Here is a 21135-nt window from a genome sequence, read left to right as displayed (position 1 = left end):
CCAGGTGAAGTGCTAAACCAGCTTTCAACAACAATAGCTCTTTGGCAGGTGCAGAGAGAATATTTTCTTAGTTTCAGTGTATTCAATTAGTGGAGTTCAGTGACTAGTTCATTCAAAGTTAAGAAACCAGTAGTAGTTGAAAAAGCAGGAAAGCTTGTTGACCTTTTACAAAATCTTGAAGTAGATAGTGACCAGAAACAATGTTACATGCACTAACTACAGCTAATGCTTCCTTTATTTAACAAATCAGTTCATTTTAAATGCAAAGTATGTTTCGGTATACTTCCTGATAAACCTTTTTCTTATGTAACCAGCATATTGAAGATAGTGTTATTTAACTAATAAAAACACATTTTAAAATGCTATTTATGCATTATTTATTGAATTTGAATTTCCATCCAAATAGAGTTTGACACAATTCACAAGTAAAAAATTAATTATTTAGTAGATAAGAAATGCATCATTCACCATTTTCTCACATAATAAAAAAATAAAAATTTAGACTCTGAATAAATGTAAATTAAGCTATATAATTGCTTAAATAAATGTGTACAATATAGTGTATCATCCTGGTTAGTAAACAGAAGTACTAATTTTAATGTAAAGCATACATTTAGTTGCAAATCAATACGTTTTAATGGCTACCAGCCAATGAGAATCAATCTTTAGAAAAATTACTAAAAAGTACAAATGCAAAACAAGATTAAAATCAATTATTTAAATCAAGGTTTCCTGATTGTTGATTTAAATCATGATTAAAAGCGGTGATTTAAATTGCTTCAATTTAAATCAATCCACCCTGCTTCCTTATACTCAAAACTTTCTTTTGTCTGTAATTGGAATTCATCACTTTCTAAAAAGAATGTAACATTTTTAAAAAATAATAGAAGACAGACAAAATAAGTAACTTGAATTGAACTAACCTTTTAAAGAAAATGTTGCAGGCAGTACATTTATTGGAAACAGCTCTTTCTCCTAAAATGGTATAAAAATACCTAATCTTTTTAAAATGTGCATTGACCCCTCAAACCTGGGAGATAGTGTTTTGGAAGCTGGCTGATACAGTTTCATTACAGAAGATACAATATATTAGACTACACCATCATATTAGCTCTGAGATTCTAAAGCATTTACAGAAATATGGAGACCATCTATTTAACTTACTTTAAACTGCCTGGATCATCATTATAGGGGAATTTTCATCAAATGTGGGGGTTATAGAGGCATCCTGTAGGAATCTGTTCTTGGCCTCATAACAATATCTTTCAAAATATCTATTAAAAAGTTAATACCTTTATCAAGGAGGGGAGCAAAAGGATTTTTGTTTGTTTATGCAAGGTCTTTGAAGAATCATTTCCTGAAAAATGTTGCTGAAAGGTTTCTTCAATAATAAGTATAAAATAATTGCTTGTAAACTTTGACACAAAGACTGATGACACAAAGATTGATAGAGGGATAAGATGCTGCGGCTGAGACAGATAACACAATTGTTGGATAGATAGGGGAATATCGAGTAAGAGTAAGAAAGTGGTATTCTCTTTATGGCATCGATGAGACCATCACTGCATGTCAGCGATCCCTCAGAATTCGAAGATGGTTGTCTTTTGTAAAACGGTAGCCAGTTATTGCTGGTGGATCCGCTGGTGGCTAATGAGACTGATCTGGGATCCATAGATCTTGTCACAATTGGGGCAGACATTTCCCAATGGAAGGGGCAGATCTGGATTGTTGAGTCGGACTGAGTCCTTTCCCATTTCTCCATTTCCTGTTGTTTCCTGAAATACTGGAATCTTTGACACATGGTTCTTTTTCATTTTTGTCAGTCGAAGGCTTGGATTTCCCATTAGTTTGTCAATACTGCACTTTTTCAAGTTGGCTTTGAGGGTGTCTTTGAAGTGCTTTTTTTTACCCACTCCTTGTCCGTGTGCCATGGCTCAATTGTGAGAACATGACCTGCTTCAGGAGTCGATTTTCTGGCATTTGAAGAATATGACCTGCCCAACGGAGTTGATGGTGGATGATAATAGCTTCAGTGCTGGAGGTTTTGGCTTGGGACAGAACACTGATGTTGGTATGTCGGTCATCCCACTTGATTTGGAAGATCTTGCAGAGGCACCACTGATGGTATTGTTCAAAAACCTTCAGGTGTCTATTGTACATGACCTAGGTTTCAGCACCATACAAGAGAGCAGGGATAGCAATGGCTTGGTACATGAGAAGCTTGGTTTAATTCTTGATGTCACAATCTTCAGACATGTTTTTCTCAAATGTCCAAAAGCTTCACTGGCGCATTGAAGGCGGTGTTGAATTTCTTCATCGGTGTCAGCTTTCTGCAACAGATGACTGCCGAAGTAAAGGAAGTGCTCAATATTCTCCAGTGTCTCTTTATTGATCTGAATTACAAGAGCAGGATCCTGGTGATCTGGAGTATGTTGGTGGACTTCTTTAGTTTTCTTGATGTTGAGTGTGAGGCTGAGTTGGTTGTAGGCCTCAGAGAACGTGTCTACTATTTTTTGAAGATCTTCTTCCAAGTGGGCACACAGGGCACAGTCATCTGCATATTGGAGCTCAATGATTGATTTAGTAATAGTCTTTGTCTGGGATCAGAGCTGAATGAGGTTGAAGTGCCATCCATTCTGAATTGGATGTCAAGTCAGGAGAAGAGCTTGTCAGTGATGATGAGGATGACAGCAAGGAAGATGGAGAAAAGGATTGGCATGACGACACAGCCGTGCTTAACTCCTGTCTTTACTAGAAAGGGGTCCGTTTCAGATCCATTGCTGACAACCAACATAGACATGTTGTCCTGGAAGAATCAGAGGATGGCAATGGCAACAAATTTTGGCAGGCATCCAAATTTAAGGAGAATTCTCCACAAAGTCCCAGTGGATCGCGACCTCGATGTGGTGGAGCAACTTAATCGTTCCCAGGATCCTGAGAGCAATGCTGTCTGGAGTTCACACTCCTGGCAGAGTCGCCCAAGGTGGGAAAGTCGAAGTGAGGTTCCAGATGAGCAGCGATCCATCACTGGAACACTGTGTCTAGTTCTGGTGTCTACAGTTTTTAAAAATATATTGAAAAATTTGAGAGGATTCAAAAAAGATCTATAAGAAGGATTCAAGATTTGGAAATCTTGCTTTACCAGGACAGACTTATGAAGTTAAATTTACTAGAGGTTACTTGATGATCATCTACAAGAACCTGCATAGGAAGAATACTTCTGATAGTAGAGGGTTCTTTGCTCTAGGAGGCAAAGGCATAACAAGATCATATGACTGGAAGACAATTTAGATAAATTCAGATAAGATATTAGGCCCATATTTTAGAAATGAGGGTAATTAGCCATTAAAACAATTTACTAAGGGTAGTGGTGGATTGTCCATTACTTGAAATCTTCAAATAAAGGTAAGATGTTTTTCTGAAAGATATGCACCAGCTAAACTAGAAGTTCTGGGTTTGATGCAAGAATTACTGGGTGAAATTCATTCCTGTGTAATGCAGGACATCAGATTAGATGGCCATAATGGTCCCTTCTGGCCTTTACGTCTAGGAGTAAGTGAATCTATAAATACTGCCGTGCATTTCATGGACATCCATCCCAGATAAACAATTGAGGCTGGGCAATTATACCTAAAGAGCACAATGCATCACTCTTCAACAGGTCTTAAATCAACAACATTATCTGTGGTGGGCCCTATCATTCTTATCATGCCATCTCACATGCAATTTATTGATGGATAATTCTTGGCCTTTTTGCTTACCAAAATATTACTCGGTCACTGCATCCCCAAACGTTTGATGGTTGAGGGTCAATTATTTGACAAAAACCAATTTGCTGAAGAAAGAAATTTTTACATTATTTTTTGAAATGTTCTGGATGGTTATTACCATATATAAACTCTTATAGTTTTTGTATTTTAATTTTCAAACTTTAATATGCAAAGAATATATTTGAATATCTGTTATACAAATATGTGCACAGCCATACAATACTCAAAACAGTTTACTTAAGAGAGAAATAGGACCAAGGTGCATAAAGTGCCTTTCTCTTTCACCATCCTTCTAGGATCAGCTAGTAAACAAGGTAGTGGCCCTGCATTTTAAGCATTGTGGAGGAAACCTGCAATTTATTAAAGAAGAATGTCCACCAACTGAGTTATGAGTGCAGAATAAGTCAAATTTTATTTTGTGAATAACATACTGAGTATCACTCTTAGGTAACGGAAACCCCAATATTCTACAGTCAGAAATAATAAACTAATTTAAAATACATATAATACCTGTTTTTGCAGCTACTATTTACACATATCTAATGTCTTAGTTTACAAACATTCACAGCTTAGTAGAAATAAGCATAGGTTTCATATCCAACTCTAGTGGTTTATAAAAAAATCTTTAGAATTGAAAACAAAACAAAGCATCAGCTAATATTGTTCGCTTCACCTGCAACGTAGTGAAGTTATTAGAGTATGTTACTCACTGAACACTGACACTGAGATCTCACAATTGGTTATATAATTGGATTTAATATTGTTGACTTATTAATTCCACAAGTACCTGGTTATTATATTGGTAAAGGACATTCCCAGATTCCAAAATGCAAAACTTGTGGTTGGAGCAGAGACAGGAAAATATTCTAAAATTATTTTTCTTGCTAGTTGTTGGCCTCCAAACACCTACCACCACGTACAGCAGAAAACAATAGTAAATGGAATGGTCAAAGCCATTCAGATTGTCCAGTTGAAGAAAAACTGAAATGATGCTCCTTCAGCAAAATTTAAATGGCTTATTGATTAACTTGTACCTGACTCTCCACGGTCGTACACTCATTCAGTCATTGATATGAGTGCAAAGTGGGTGTAAAACACTCTTGAAACAGAGTGTACATCAGAAGACAGTTGAATAAAGCCATTCAGATTGTCATGTTGAATTAAAAATGAAATTGTGCCATATGATCAATGGTATAAGTTATTTCACACCTGAGAATGCTCTACTCATTGAGACAACTCTTCAATAAACCTCTTAAATTTTGTTTGATGACTTTATATACCACATATTCCTTAGCATCATCATCTTTAGAGCATTCTTTCCATAAATAAAGAGATACATTTCCCAATTTTTCCTGTGGCTATCAGTTAACTACTATGTATCTTTGAAAAACTAATTACTTTTGTTTAAAGAATCTCAAACTTCCCTTTAAAAGTAACTCTCAGCTCCCAAGTACTACTCTTTTAAAATCTGTACTGATTATTTGCAATTGATTGTATTAGCAGAATTAGCAAGACAGGAAATATTGAGATAATGTAGCACACTGAACTGTATGCCTTGTCTTTGCCCCTTCACTGCATATTGTATATTTTGAACACTGCATATGACATTCAACAGCCCAGGGGAAGATCTTTGTCAGAGCATCTTTCGTGCTCACCAGTATTTATAATCCAAAAGCCAGTTCACTATTGTATTTTGTCATCCGTGTGTCCTGACTGTTTAACCAAATATACATGTTGGATCACGATATATTACATCATGAAGTGCTCATTGACCCAAGTGACATCTCTACTATTATTAATAGCTATTATTCATAGAGTACCATAGTTGTGTATAGTGCTTTACAAGCAATAAAAATTAAGTGTCAAAGATCAATAATTTGGGAATGCTCAGCTTTGTGGTGAAGTTCTCTATTAAAAGATAGTTGTTCAAATGGTCAACTTCACTACAGATCATTTTCTCATGATCTACAAATGTAAAGTGGATTCTTGATTCCTCTTCAAACAGCACAGAAACATGTGCACAGCTCCTAAAATCCTTAGTAAATCCATGTAAAATATATTTTGCCTTATTCTTATCTGAAAGGCTAGCTAATATTCCTCTAAAGATTCCAACTTGATTGAGATTTAAGTTCTTCATATTAGTCTGCACCTGACAACCATAATATGGGTAATGCTTTCCCAAATATTTACCTTGCTTACTGTAGTAGCTCTGTTGCAGTAATAAGCATATGATATCCCTTCACCTTGTACATTACCACTTATTTCGGCATTATTTTTCCTATATGTGCCTTTGTAACCCATATACTCTTTGGAGGAGAGGACAAGCTGGTATAGGATCATAAATTCTGTACATAATTGCATAGTCATCTAATCCTGGATGGTACATTTTTGCTCTCAGCAAAGAAAAACTTGCATTCATCATATGAACCTGCTGTTCCCTTCTAGCATCCTTGGATCCTCCTGGTCTTTTCAGGACACTGCATTGCATAATGTACTCACATAAATGCTAAATGCAGGTATCAGCTGGTGTAAATGCTAAATACAGAGAGACAATATAAATTAATTATCTTTCTTTTCTTCCATTTTACGCTGTTTCCTAGGCTTCCAAAGAAATAGCTTCACACATTCTCTTCATCAGAATTTTCAACTTGCAAACGGATTTAGACATTTAATAGTACCTTTCCAACCTCTGATAATACCACCGACCTATCATAATAATTTTCATCTCTAGATCTCAAATCACTTTACAAAGAAGGCAAGTATCATTTTACAAATGAGGAAACTGAGGCACGGATAGGTGAAGTGACTTGTCCAAGGTCACCCAGTAGGTCAATGGCAGAGCTGTGAATAGAACCTCAGTCTTCTAAGCTCCAATCCAGTGGTCCGTCTACTGGACAAAACTGCTTCTAGGCTAAACATCCAAGCAAACACTAAAAATAGACTGCTCCTTCTGTATCCTTTAAAGAGGGGACTTTAGCACCAATAGCTACTTCACGGTATAGCCATTTAATATCACAAATTGCCCATTTAGTGATTAAGAATGCACCCTATATGAGACCCTGCAACAAACCAACTCAGTCCTATCTTGCCCTAAAATGTCTGAGGGAACAGATGATTCTCGCAGTGTGACCTGAAAGTCAACAAATCCTGGCTCAAGGATCAAGGAAGGAAGAAGTTCCAGAGTTGCTCATGGGAAATCCCCTGCCAGCAACTTCCTAAGCCTGGCATCTGTTAGCTCAATCACATTGACTAATTACAAATACCACAGAAAATTTGGCCAAACTTTATATTAAAGTTCCATTTATAAATAGTTTATACAGAATTAGTAAATGATTAATAGATATTATAAACATGTTCTGAACATGAGTAATATATGTTATAGAGGATTATAAGCACATCAGTAGAAAGATAGATCATGGTTATAAGCCATGTTTATAAGTAACCTAATTAGCTGCTAGACTCTGAAGGTCCCTAATAATTAGTCATTTATTAAAACACCTTTTAATAATAAATCATTTATAAATGGAACCTTAATGCAAAGTGTGACCCAAAACTTTATAAGTCAAAACCAACATCTGACATTCCACCCAGAAACTAACTGGAAGGCAACGTAGATCTCAGAGCACCGATATAAGTGTTTTCTGCATAAACCTTCACTTAATAAGGAAGCAGCTGAAACCTTTACCAACTTAAGTTTGTGAATGGTATAGTGCCATGGAGAGCACTGCAGCAGCCTAATCCCAATCTGACGAAGGCAGGGAGAATTGTAAAAAGTCCCATATCAGAAAGTCCTGTGTCTGGGCTACTACTTCTGTATGTCCATTCCTGAGCAGAGGAGGATCTAAATCAATCCTCATCCGGCTAACAAATGGCAGAAAAACTCCCTCAGTTAAGGGGACTGATATAAATCACCATTTCTTCTGGTTGCTTTCCCAGCAGCACAATCATACCACAGCCATCCATGGATGGAGCCAGAGCTTCATCTAGCTCCAGTTTCACCCTGATGCTGGACAAGTCTCTGTTCACCAAAAGGGTCAGGAGACACAGAGATGGGTGTCATTAGCATAAAGATACTGTAACCCAGGCCTCCTCATTAACCTGCCTAGTAGCCTCATACGCATGTTAAGCAGGATAGACAACACCTCAGAACCCTGTAGTACTCTGCATGGGAGAGCCCTCGGGACAGATGAGCAATTCTTAATGCCACCCTGTCTCAGAAAGAAAGAATGGATACATTCCATAGCAACGCCGTCTGTACGTGGAAGGTCTGCAGACATGTCACTGAAACCTCATGATCAAGAATAATGAAGGAGACTGGCAGGTCTAAAGGAACCAGCAAGCAACAGCTAATGGTGCTTGGCTTGTGTACAATACCGAGGCTGAAACCAGATTGAGTGGGGTCAAGGAAAGCTGAAGATTCTGGATATTGCCAAAGTGGCCTCACAACAGGGTCTGTTTAGCTGTCCCTGAGGAGAGCAGAAGGGAACATGTGATTGTCTGACTCTTCTGCATACCAATCTCACTCAGTCCTCCCCGTGGTGTTTGTACTTCACTGTCTATTGCCATCAGAGTTATGTGACTACATAATAACTTCTTTATTCAACACTCTAGCTATGTTTAATGGGGGGTGATGGGAAGAACTGACTTCACTGCCTGGTTTTGGTCTTACAAAATAGCAGAGAGTTCAGACTGATTAATGCGAAGGACTCTAGTCTGAATTTACAAAGTGTTACTTTCTGCATGATGACATAAGCTCTGTAGTGTGCCATGCAGTATGGTGTAGAGTCAGAACATGGCTCATTTCACACACATCCCACTTGTACAAGCACAGTACGTTAAGGCTTCTCCATAGCAAGTGGTCTTTCATTCACATTGTGAGGAAACGGTCTTTCACACACACATTGCCTCTGATGACCCCAGAACATGTACTTACATCAAAGCAGTTAAATATGCTCCTGCTCCATTGCTTCCTGGCCTTTGCAGACTGCCAGTTTCTTAGTGTAGCCTTCTAATCAGCTGTTCTGTGGATTCTTGGAAACACATCAGCCTGATATCTGCTGACAACTTTCATAACTGTCTTTAGCACTATCGGTAAGGTAGTAGTTTGTTCCTTCCAGGCACCCATAATATATTGATTTTACATTGGGATAGATTCAGATCTTAACTACACCAGTGTAAATCTCGAGTGACTCCACAGAAGCCAATGTGATAACTTAGGGTTACCATACGTCCGGATTTTCCCGGACATGTCCGGCTTTTTGGTTCTCAAATCCCTGTCCGGGAGGAAATTCCAAAAAGCTGGACATGTCTGGGAAAATAGGGAGGGGTCGTGGGGCTTGGGTCCGGGCTGGAGCCGCTGGGTCCGGAGCCAGAGCCGCTGGGGCCGGCGGTGCTCGGCCATCGGCCGGCACCGCTCAGCCAGGGCCGGGGCTGGTGCCGGGCCGGAGCCGCTTGGCCGGAACCGGGGCTCAAGCCGAGCCGGGCCGGAGCCGCTGGGACTGGGGCTGGGGGTGCTCAGCTGCCGGCTGGTGCCGCTCAGCCGGGGCCGGGGCTGGAACCGCCGGGGCTGGGGCGGGCCGGAGCCACTCAGCCGGGGCCGGCGCCCCAGGGCCCAAGCCAAGCCAGGCCGGAGACGCCGGGGCCAGAGCCTCTTGGCCGGGGCCGGCCACCGGAGGGAGCCGCTCGGCCGGGAGGGCCGGACTGGGCTGCGCCTCCTTGCAACCACCCCCCCCCCCACCGCCCCAGCTTACCTGCTGCCTGCCTGCCTGTTTCAGCAGGGGAGGAGGAGGGGGAGGAGCAGGGGGCAGAGCATTCAGGGGAGGGGGCAGAGTTGGGGCAGGGAATTTGGGGAAGGGGCGGAGTTGGGATGGGGAAGGGGCGGAGTTGGGGCGGGGCCGGGGCCCCGTGGAGTGTCCTCTTTTTGTTGTGTTAAAATATGGTAACCCTAGATAACTGAGGTCCAAATCTTGCCCAGTGACACTGCTCACCTGAATGCTGTTTTTGAGAGGATAGTAGTCTATCATTCTTCCTTCTTGGTAATTATTCTTATGCTGATCAGTATCATCTTGTTATCTTGCACTTCCCCTCACCTATCTGTTGTATCCACCTGTTGTCTCTTGTCTAATACCTAGAGCATAAGTTCTGCACAGCCAAGAAACTGCCCCAGAAGAATACCTACTTATACGTCCCACTGCAAGAAGCTGGAAGAAAAGAGCATCCCTGAATAGATAAAGTTCCTATTGACTTCTTTGGAGTTGTGGGTGCTCAGTACCTCTGAATATTAGATCCATGGGCTCATCCACTATGAGCAGACACTTCTCAAAAGTTGGGCCCTACCTTCTTTTTGCTTGCATTTACCACTCTGTTGTGCAAGACAGCTATACAAATACTTACCTGCCACACACCAGTGAGGAGGCTTATTTTATTACTGATGCTGAAAGAGGGGCACCTCAGCACAGAAGTTCAAACTTTTATTAATATAGCATTAAAAGTGCACCTTCATTATTATCTTTGTTCGCTGAATCACCACTTTTGGATGATCTATGGGGTAGAGGCAACAGGGGCCAACTGAAGTGACTAGTAGTACTCTATGAGCTGAGGGGTGAAAACATTTTCTACTGGGTTCAGTGGGCATTAATCAGGTCCACAGGGAGAAGGAAAGGAGTGGAAGAAATTTACAAGAACAGGAGACCTAAATAACCTGCAACTGAATGGGGAAATAGAAGCATATGAAAGACAACAGGCAGAGCTCATTAATGCTAATGGTTTCAGGTACAGCATTTATGTAAACTAGTAATTGCTTCCTGCATTTCTGGACATTGTAAAATAGCCCACTAGCATTTAGTGTGATGCTAGTGAAAAGCATCTATAATGACACTCAAGTTAAAAATATAACTGCTTCTAATATGTTCCTGTACCTGTTTAAAAACATGACTAATGTTAACATCTTTCCAGCATATTCCATTGTTAGAGCTGGGCCGCTGTCACAGAAATACCAGCCCTCTTAGGGTCTTCACATCTAGCCTGCATCCTACTCACCTCTTCTTACTCGAATTATTATCATTGCCATGAGCAGTACTGTTGAAGTTGGGCCAAATCCTACTTCTGTGGAGGCAATGGGAATTTTATCATTGATTTCCAAAGAAGCAGGATCGGGCCCTTAGCAGAAAGAAAATACAGCCAAATCCTATAAAAGCAGTTAGTATAATCAATCAAGTACAGTGGTATTTTTATGTGATGCTGAGTTTGAAATTACCTCTTTAAAATTCAGATTCTTCGGTTGATACAGATTTTCTTTTCAGGTAAATTGGCCTTAGCAGATAAAACTAAGATTCTCAAACAAAATACAATGGGCCAGAGCCTCAGTTGGTTGGCCTCAGTATAGCCTCATTGATTGCAATAGATCTATGCCAATGTACACCAGCCAAGGGTCTGTCCCTTCATGCTTTCCTGGTCAGTAGGAGTGCAATGAGGAGGATAGAGTAATGGGTAGAACTGGGCAGTAAAGTGGTAAAATCTATAGATATTTAATTTTTTGCAGACTTTGTCAACTTTTTAAATTAAACAAATGTTCTCAATTAAAGAAAGATTTGTACATTTTCAGTGAAATACTCCAGTAATAATAGTGTATGTTCTTACTGTTATGGTATCTCAGCAGGCAACCAGTAAGTGTTTTGCACAAGACCTTCAGCTGTGAAGTTTTTAAAAAAAAACAACCCAATCACCACCACTCAAGTTCCCTAATTTTAAAATCAAGAGAAATAAAAATAATTCCGATCTCGAACCTGTGTAAATTAGCAACAACTCCATTGACACTAATGGAGTTATGGCATTGGAAAGCCAGAGTAAGTGTATTCAGAATCAGGCCCTTACTTCTTAATGCTTATCAGAGTTGTAATTAACTCTTGCATCCTCGTGCACCTGCATCCTGTTTCGTGTTTCACTCCCTCAGTACATATGACTAAGCTCAGCTGGGCCAGATTATCAACTGGCCCAACACTCCATAGCGATGCTGAACTGAAAGGGAGTGATGCCAATTTACACCACTTGAGGATCTGGCCCACACAAGCTGAAAGCCGAACTTGCATCTCCTACGGTAGGCAAGCATTGTAGTGCTTTACAAAAATGTTGATGCCTCATTTCCCCTGTATTCATCAATGTTAGTCACAAAAATAGACCATACAAACATAGCTCTACAAACATAGCTGTACTTAAAACAAAGTTTATCCACTTCTCAAATCTTTTGCATTAACACAATGTACAGGCTTTGTTTTTAAATCTCACTTTTAGCAGTAAAGAGGAACCTGTACGTATTTTTTCCTTTGTTAGCATGCAAACTGAAAACACATCTATTGTTTCTATATTTAAAGTATGCACTACACCATTACAAAACAAATTTAGTTGCATAGTAAAAACTACCAGCTGTAGCTTAGTAGTGAAATAAAAATAAGTATTCGTCATCAAACTCAAATGCCAGCTTCATTTTGAAATAAGTTATACTAGCAGGATTGTCGAGTGTGCAATCATAGCCAAATTCTAATTTTTTATCCAACCGAAGCTGAGACACTGGGAAGCCTAGCTTCTTATTTTGTGCTTTTTGTAAAAAAATAAATAAATAAACACTGAAGAACATTCATTGGCTTACTTCCTGTACAAGGGAACAGTTTACCCCTGCCTTAGAAAATGGTGATTTGGCAATGTAATTGCATCATTATTCTTTAAAATAAGTGGGAAACCCATCTTCATTATCTTTCTACATGTTGTGCTCTGTGCTTTGACACTTGGTAGGTGAGTTTTGAACTATTTAGACAGGCATTTTTGTTATGAGAGAAGGGAATGTGACTATTTTGATGGGAATTTATTGCATTCAATATTATTTTTGAACAGACTAGATTACTTCACAGAACTAGTTAGCAACTACTTTGAAAATTCTAATCAACTACTCTTTGATTAACCTAAAGAAGCCTCATTCACTGTTATGCATCCTAGTCCTTTTGATGTAATGGTGCAAGGGTATGGTCTACGTTTTAATCTTTTTAGGTACAAGAAATGTTGTCTATGTAAATTAAATCTATCCAAAACCAAGAAATTTTCCTAATAACATGGCTCTTAATCCTGAAAAACGAATCAGTTTTCCAAAATGAGAGTGTCAGTGTTGTTTAAAAATAATTAAATGTAAGAGTAACCAATTGTTCTGCTAAGCGACCTAGCAAGAAAACTCCCAAGGCACAGTCTGTGTATGCGTGTAACACAAACATGTACATGTCCTGTCATCCCTCTACTCCCCTTTTCTGGCTCTGTTCTTGAGGGTGGTCACAGTATTGAATTATAGAAAAATTCCTTTCTTCCAGAGTAGGATTCTTATATATTTCATGACCCTGACTGCTCACATGAATAATCAGCAAACACAGCATTTTCACCATCGGTCGTGTTACAGTATGTACACCCACAAGTAAAAGCTTGGTAGGTCTCTTTTTTTCCTGCCTGCAGCCTTGGCAGTGTTCCTTTAATAATTTAAATATTAATACTTACAATACAATGGCAGATGGAATTTCAAAATCCACACATTGCATTAAGAATCTGCCTTTCATTTGAATGTACGTTGGAACCTTCTATATAGGCTTTTAGACAAGAGTCCAGCTAGCAAGACAGCCTTAAAAGCTACAAGTTGATGACAAAATTAAAATCCACAAAAACTAGGAAGGGGGGGATATGGCATTTTATCTGCATTTGAAATTAAATAGATCTTGCCCAATGGGAAAGGCCCCATAGCACTGTGGACTTTTCAGAAGGATGCTAATGTATTTTGTATGTACTAATGCAGTCAAGTGGTTTAGAAAATCCCCTTGAGATTAGGGTGGGAGAGGAATATGGTTTGAACACAGGCATTATTTTGATAAATTGGAATAGGTAGAAGGGAAAGGCAATTAGATCAGACCAGGAGAAAGTTGCAGTAATCAAGGTGAGAGAAGACATGGGAATGAAAATAGGTTTTGGTAGCAGAGACAGCAAGGAAAAGATATTAAAGAGGAAGAAGCATTGGACCTTGTACGAGACTGGAAATGGCTGGAAAAGGAGAGAAAGGGGGAGAGAGAGAGAAGATTACACTGAGACTATGGGAATGAAGACAGGAAACATAATGGCAGTTGTCAAAAAGAAATAGTGAAAAGAGGCAGAGGAGAGCAAAAATTGGAAGGCAAGATGAGAAGTTCAATTTGAAAGAGATTGAATTTCAGATAGTGGTTGGACTTCTAAGAAAACATGCCAGGAGGCAGCTAGAGATGTGAGCATGGATGGAAGAACCATAGTTGTGGTCTGTTTGGTTTTTTTCAAACACAGCAGGGTGTGGGCCGTAGCCTCCTTTGGTGTAAACTGGTATAAAGAGGAGCTGGCCAGCTCTATTCCCAGGTTTCAGCCTCAGAAAACCAGAAGATTCCTGACACAAAGAAAGGGAGAGAAGTGTATTGCCTGGTTTCACACAGTGTCAGGTTTATGCTTCATTTTCTTCAATGGAGTTGGACACTACGCTCATGTAGGAAAGAGAATAGAGTGTACCTAAAGTAGGAAAAATATGAGGTCCTGATAATATAGTGGTGTGTGTGTGTGTACTGTACAGTACGTTGCTCTCATGTTTACACTCCTTGTCAGAACCAGAGGTCCAGGTACACCATAAGAGTGTAGACTGCCTCTAAAAAAATCTTTGCTTATGAAAACTCCTTCTGGCCCCTATGTGTCAACCTCTAGTCCTGATGCAATTATTAAAATGGCTGACCCCTCCTGTGCCCACCCTCCAATGAGATTTGATCTACTACTTCTATACGCAAATGATTTGCATGTTGTATTTTTTATGAATGAGCAAAATGTGCATGCTGTGTATGCGGTATGTATCATCTCTGTTCAGCAGTCCATGTTATACAAATTTTGGAAACCACTGATATAGAAGTTCAAGTGCTAATTCAAGAACATGCATAGACATGACTTGTGCAATTTCACTAATTACGTTTAAGTGGTTATTTGCTCATGCAATCACTAATTGCATGCACAAATTCTGCATTTATATTTTAGCTTACAAAGTTCTACAGATCTGTACCATTGTTTCCTGATCTAATACTAATACTGTGTCCCCATATTTAATTTAATCAAAAAGGATGTTATTTCATTTATGTCATTCCTCTTAACCTATATAGGTGAGAATACTGCTAAGATTATGAATCATCCACACTTGAAAGTTGAAAAGTAGTGTTAAAAATGCATTTCCACAGATGTCATGGTTTCATTCCATTTCTTCTCTTAAAACATATTTAGTAACATTTCAATTCACCCAGAATTAGCTTGTATGCCTATCGTATAGTCAAAGGAAGTAATGACACATGTAAAATTCTGACACTCTTAACTATGATACTTCTACAATGTACTTGTGCTTATAAAAGATAGGACAGCAACGTAATTAGGTAATGTTGTTTTTATTAGATTAAATATCTAGTTTTCCAAACCAAATGTAATAAATTCAAGGTGTCAAATACAAGACTACCAAGACTGCTTTTTTGCATTTTTTACATTGTTCATTGAAGAGTGAACTGATGGGAAATACGGAAAATAAGAAGTGGAAGTAACAGAGATCTTTCTACTTAAACAGAAATTCTGAATTCTGAGAGAAAAACTAAAATATCATTTCCATTAATTACTAGTTGTCAGAATAATTTCTTAAGAACAATTTCTATGAATTTCTGAAAGCTTACACTAAAGGCAAGAAGATTATTTACAGAGCATTTTCAACTGATATAGTAGAAATTAAAACCAATCATTTTGGAAAAAATATATGGCCAATCCTGCTGTTGGTGTTCACTGCACATTGAAGGGAAATGGTGGAAGTTGTACCACGTGATGGGGAACAAATATGAAATTCATGTCCAAACTGAAGCACTGTTGTGCTTCTGCTGAATACACTTAGAGGGCAGAGCAGCACTCCAAAGGGGGTTGGCATAAATGAAGGACATGAAGCCACAGGGAAAAGGGGGCCAGGTTGAAAGGCCCAGTAATTGTGCTTGATGCTATAACAATATTCAACCATGCACAAAAGGACAGCAGTGAGGGGTAGGCAGGTATCTAGTCATATGTCTTGTGCATCATTTGGTGCCTTTTTTCGCTCTCTTGTTGCACATGTATATTCATGATACTCTTGTCTGTCTGTCTCTCTGCTCCTATGTTGTACTGGAAGCAATTGTGTGTTGTGTGGACCACTTCTCATATTCTCCATTGCTAGTGTGCTATTCCTTAGGAATAGAGTCCTCCTATTCGCCCTTCTTGTCTATGTAAATATTTACAGTGCTCTGTTGCTGAAGTATCTGAATACTTCCCAAGTGTTAAAAAGAAGAAACACAAAATGACCTCTTTCCTTCTCAGAGGTAGAATTACACTTGAGTGGTTAGTAGAAATTTTGTTTGTGAGTTTATTATGGGAAAGCTAGGTTGAAAAGATATTTTGTATGTAATTGTGAAAATTTTGAGGTCCTTTGTCATCTATGTCTCCTGTGAGAGTGAGGTCCACAGTTAGCTCCTGTTAACGATCTGTCTTTTGTAATCAACCTTCTCTAATGGTTAACAGTTCCATTGTTCTGGTGGAACATAGCTGTTGCAGAGGTCATGGTAGCAAAGGGAGAGGTGATCTCCCCAGGTCAGCAGAGTCAGCCTGATAAATATTTTTTGTGTATCAAGACAGAGATCTTGAATTGGACTTTGTACACAGTGGGAAGATTACCAGTGTGATGTGATGTTTTCACAGCAACCTTCTTACTTAGCAAATGGGCTTCTCAATTTTGTACCAATTGGAGCTTGTCTAGGACACATGACTTCTTTCCTTGATACAGTGTGCTGCAATAGTCAAGGTCATGAATGTGTGGATGACTATGGCCAGGACTGCGTTCCATAATTTGATACAACATTTTCTACCCAGCCACAGACAGAAATGGGTAGGTTTTTTTGCAGCTAGTGTCATGTCATGTGGACATCTGGTAACATTAAATGCAACAGGATCACAATGCTTCAAAGCAATTTAACAATCTGAGGGAAGATGTCCTTAAGATTGGACTTTATGGAAGAGGCTAGTTCTTCTAAGTGCTTTTTCTTTCCCTACAAGTCACCTCCACCTTGCCTAGATCCCGCTTTAGGCAGCAGCTCTTCATCATTGTACTTCTATCAGCATGAGAAAGCTGGGAGAGGGTGATGTTATATTCAGTGTGGAGGAGATGTTGATTCATCTGTTTCCCCAGTGGCTTTCTGTAGCTGTTAAATAAGATAGAAGATTGGAATGAGCCGTGATGGATTCCACGGGTGAGTGCAGTTGAGATGGAGGAACAATTTCCCATCACAGCCCTCTCAGCCTCAAGCTATCACGAGGTGCCTCCCACAATCCTACTGCCTCTTGGAGGTGGGACTGTAGTGTTTGGGGATCAGAACTACTAGATACCATTGTGAGGTCCAACAGGATGACTATGGATGTACTGCCCCAGTCTATAGCCAGGCAAAAGTCATCTACTTCTACTATTCTCTGGCCTGAAGCCAATGGAGTAGGGATACTGACAGCTGACAGCTGGCATTGTAGAGTGTGTTTTTGCTAGTGCTGTGACATCATGTGGAGGAAAAAAAGAAAAGAATCGAATGTGTCTTTTAAAAATCAATTTAAACCTGGACCTCAACCAGTAAAATTTCTTAATCTTAACCATATGCTTATTGCTTGGTATAATGCAGTGTAAGGTTGTTTCTGTATTCTAACTGTACATTTCCATAACTTAAGATGTTTAAATTCCCCCTCGCCCCCAGTTTAACCTTAAATCTGAATTGTTTGAGTTTATAATGCTTAATTTGGGGAAACCTACAATAACCATGTACTGTATTTTACATAATTTTACATAAATTACTAATACGTACTCTTGGCCTTTACTACATCTCAACATAATTTTGAGCTGTGAATGGATAAAAATATGTGGGATTGGTTTTATATCTAATCTGGAAAAGCATTGGACACTTTTGTTTTATACCTTTTAAGAAACAGACCTCAGTTGCTGATAATGGGTGTTGCACTGTAGTTGTAATCATTTTAACTCTAATGAATTATTTTCTATTTCCAAATGGATCTTTTTCCTTCAGGATTCTATTGATGCTGCACTAAATAGATTGATTTAAAACTATGAACATTCAAAGATAAACACGCAGACTCAAATTTCTTGGATAGTCCTGCATTTAATCTATATTCTCTTTCCCATCATTGCCCATTAAAATGTGTAAATACCAGCTTTCCCCTTTCTAATCACCATCTCCTTTTGATGCTCAGTTCCTTCAATGATTTCATACACCCTATCATATAAGTAATTGTGATGCCTAAAATATTAAACTGAAGCATCACTGAAAGACGCAGGTAGAAGTAGCAGGCTGCTTATATTCTTTTATTATTCATTGACGGCCACAAGTGTGCTCAGGGTGGCACAAACATAAATGAAGACACAGTCGCTGCCCAAGAATGGACAAAGGTTTCTTGGAATTTATTACTGACAAGTATTATGGTCAGCAGTTTTTCAGCATGCTTTTTTTTAATCATGCCTTCAGAATTTGAGGGCATCAATTTTATGCATGGAAAAAAATGTAATTGTGCAAACAAATCAACATATGCATGTGCAAAATGAATTCAGTTGGACATTTTTGTAGTTTAAAGGGTAGTTAAGGAGCTAATAGTAGATATGTCCAGAAAGGAATAGGAGATAACAGTTAAACAGGTATTTAGTTTTGGCGGGGAGAAGTGAAAATAAGCTGAGGGAAGTGGCACAGTGCATGTAAACATGCCGACTTTTCACCTCAGGGGACCAATAAAAGTTGTTGCACTAACCCATTTAATTTTTTCTTTGTCTGTACCAGTACTGTTAACTTTTGCTTTATACATGTGGAGACCTGAATTAAGTTTGGTGTCAGATGCAAATCAGTTAGTTTCAGTTTAGTGTCAGTCATCAGAGGCCAGATTTTCAAAAATAAATGTGCTAAGTTCACATACACTGATGTGTGTGCACAAATTTCAGTGCAAACACTGCATCCATAGAGAAATCGGACTTTGGGAGAGCTGGCAAATATAAAAGTTAACACACAAGGTTGCAAATGTGGCCCTCAATATACAGGATGACCACACAATTTAGTACGATTTCTTTGTGAGATAGTTTCAGAGATGAAGTAGCAGGGGTTCCTATCGTTCAGGTAATAAGAGAACTGTCACTATCAGAGCATACGTATACACAGAATAGAGTGTTCAATGTATAAAGAGGGCAGCAAAAGATACTTTAGCTTTTTTCAATGGGAGACAGCTGAGGAGGATGACAATTGGTCTCATTTTAGAAATGCAGTTTCAATGGTAACACACATTCTTTACTGATCGTAAGCCTCATATATTCCCAGAGTTAGCCATACTCAGAAAACACGGTTGTACATTATTACAGTTAAGATTCCTTCACAGGGAAAACAGGTGAGTGCCTGCAAATGGGATTGCTATTAACGTACCAAATGGGCCAGCAAAGTTCCTCCATATATACAGCCAGATCTGCTTGTGAGCATTCTTTGATAAATGAGGACATTTAGCTGTGATACATAAATGGAATATCAAGCAGTATATGCAGGAGCCAGGTAGGCCACATCAACAGTCAGCCAGGGTCTATTGAGGATCTGATGGGACTACAGGTGTGAGGGAGGGGATCGGAGAGGTTTCTAAAAAATGAGAATATGTTTGATCTGTTTGGCAAAATTTCTGTTTAGCCTGCTTAGACAGTCCCCAGCGTTCAGTGCCAGAATGCAATATCAGTTTATATTCACAATAGGGACCTGATTCTCATTTACACGAAGGTCCCGGTAAACAGCCTCTGGCAGTGTAAAGGCACCTTAGTGTGGATCTGGGGATCAGGCCCTAAATGTTTTTCATGACTGAATTGTTTTTCTTTCTAACAGCTAATGGTATCTCCTCTTTTTCTATTAGGTTGAGAGGATTGTTGACAAAAGGAAGAACAAAAAGGGTAAATGGGAATATCTTATCAGATGGAAAGGCTATGGAAGCAATGAGGACACGTGGGAACCTGAGCATCACCTATTGCATTGTGAGGAATTTATTGATGAGTTCAATGGACTACGTGTCACTAGAGAAAAACGAGCAAAACATGGGAAACAGACCAGTGCGCCAAAATTTTTACGAGAAAGCCGAGGGTCATCTGTTGAGAAAATATCACACAGACCTTCTGAATCTGGGAAGGCCAAAGGGTCAACACATAAAAGAAAGCGAATTAACCCATCTCTTCAAAAACAGAAAAGAGGGTACACAGCAAAGCCGGCACCTGCTGGTGACAGGGCCGCTAAAACTGTGACTTACCGAACTACGCCCAGTGGTTTACAGATCATGCCATTGAAAAAGCCTCACAATGGCCTACAGAACGGAGATGCTGGTCACGAGAAAGAATCTAGACATTTTGGGAATGGCTCACAACAGCAAAATATGGATTTAAATGGCCATGAAGGAGAACATGATTTGCCCAGCATGTTGGAAGTTAATAATGATGTGCCTGTTGTGAATGGAATCGGTATGTGATTTAAACAGCAACAGTCCTTTCTGTTGGGTTTTAATTATGGCAATTGATAAAAGAGCCCTATTCATGGAAAAGTTATTGTCATACTGCATGAGTAATAAGCACATGAAAAAGGTCCAGACTCTGCACACAATTTTCCATCGATCCACTTCTTCACCTCCCTCCCTTTTCCCGCTGAGTCATGTGAGGCAATGTGGACTGTGTCACACACCTCTCTGGTGTGTTTTATTTACAGGTATTTGTGGGGGAGGGATGCCGAGGAATGGTGTGGGGGTGACAGTTGAGGTATGTACAACACTGAAATTCTGGCTATACCTCTTACCAACTCACTATTTGCTTCCACAAGTACCAGCCCAGCACTCCAGAAAAGGCAGGATCTTGGAAACTATCTTAGTATTAATTTGTTGCCTAAACTTTGTGATAAATATGCCTGGATAATTTTACGGTACTTATTACTGCCACTAGTAACTTTTAGGAGGTAATTATTCAGGATTGCCATTCCAGATGAGCCCAGAAGTCAGTATTTCTTGACAGTGACTTGATTCATAGGAAGGTGCAAGACAAAGACTTCATTGGAAGGTTAAAGGAATCCCGTAGTAGACAATTTATAATAACCTGCCCAGAGGGGATGTTTATTCCTTAGCCCAGTAGTTAGTGGTTGGCTTATGTCCTGGAGAATGGAGTTTATACCCCTTTAAAAAAATCATCCTGTTTAAAATAATTGGGGAGTTTCTCATTGCCCACAGAATTGTCAAATCC

The 21135-nt window shown here is 39.3% G+C and overlaps 1 protein-coding gene across 1 annotated transcript in view; it reads left to right on the top strand.

Moving 5' to 3' along the window:
• Positions 1-21135, top strand: part of CDYL2 (chromodomain Y like 2) — an 80075-nt gene that overhangs the window by 20819 nt on the left and 38121 nt on the right. Inside the window, exon 2 of the mRNA XM_054048624.1 lies at positions 19776-20370. Coding sequence (XP_053904599.1) covers positions 19776-20370 — 595 coding nt within the window. The remainder of the gene's footprint in view (positions 1-19775; positions 20371-21135) is intronic.

The sequence above is a fragment of the Malaclemys terrapin genome, chromosome 14 (assembly GCF_027887155.1).
Source record: "Malaclemys terrapin pileata isolate rMalTer1 chromosome 14, rMalTer1.hap1, whole genome shotgun sequence".
NCBI lineage: Eukaryota > Metazoa > Chordata > Testudines > Emydidae > Malaclemys > Malaclemys terrapin.
The sequence above is the reverse complement of the archived record's forward strand: the minus strand, read 5'-3'. Positions and strand labels throughout refer to the sequence as shown.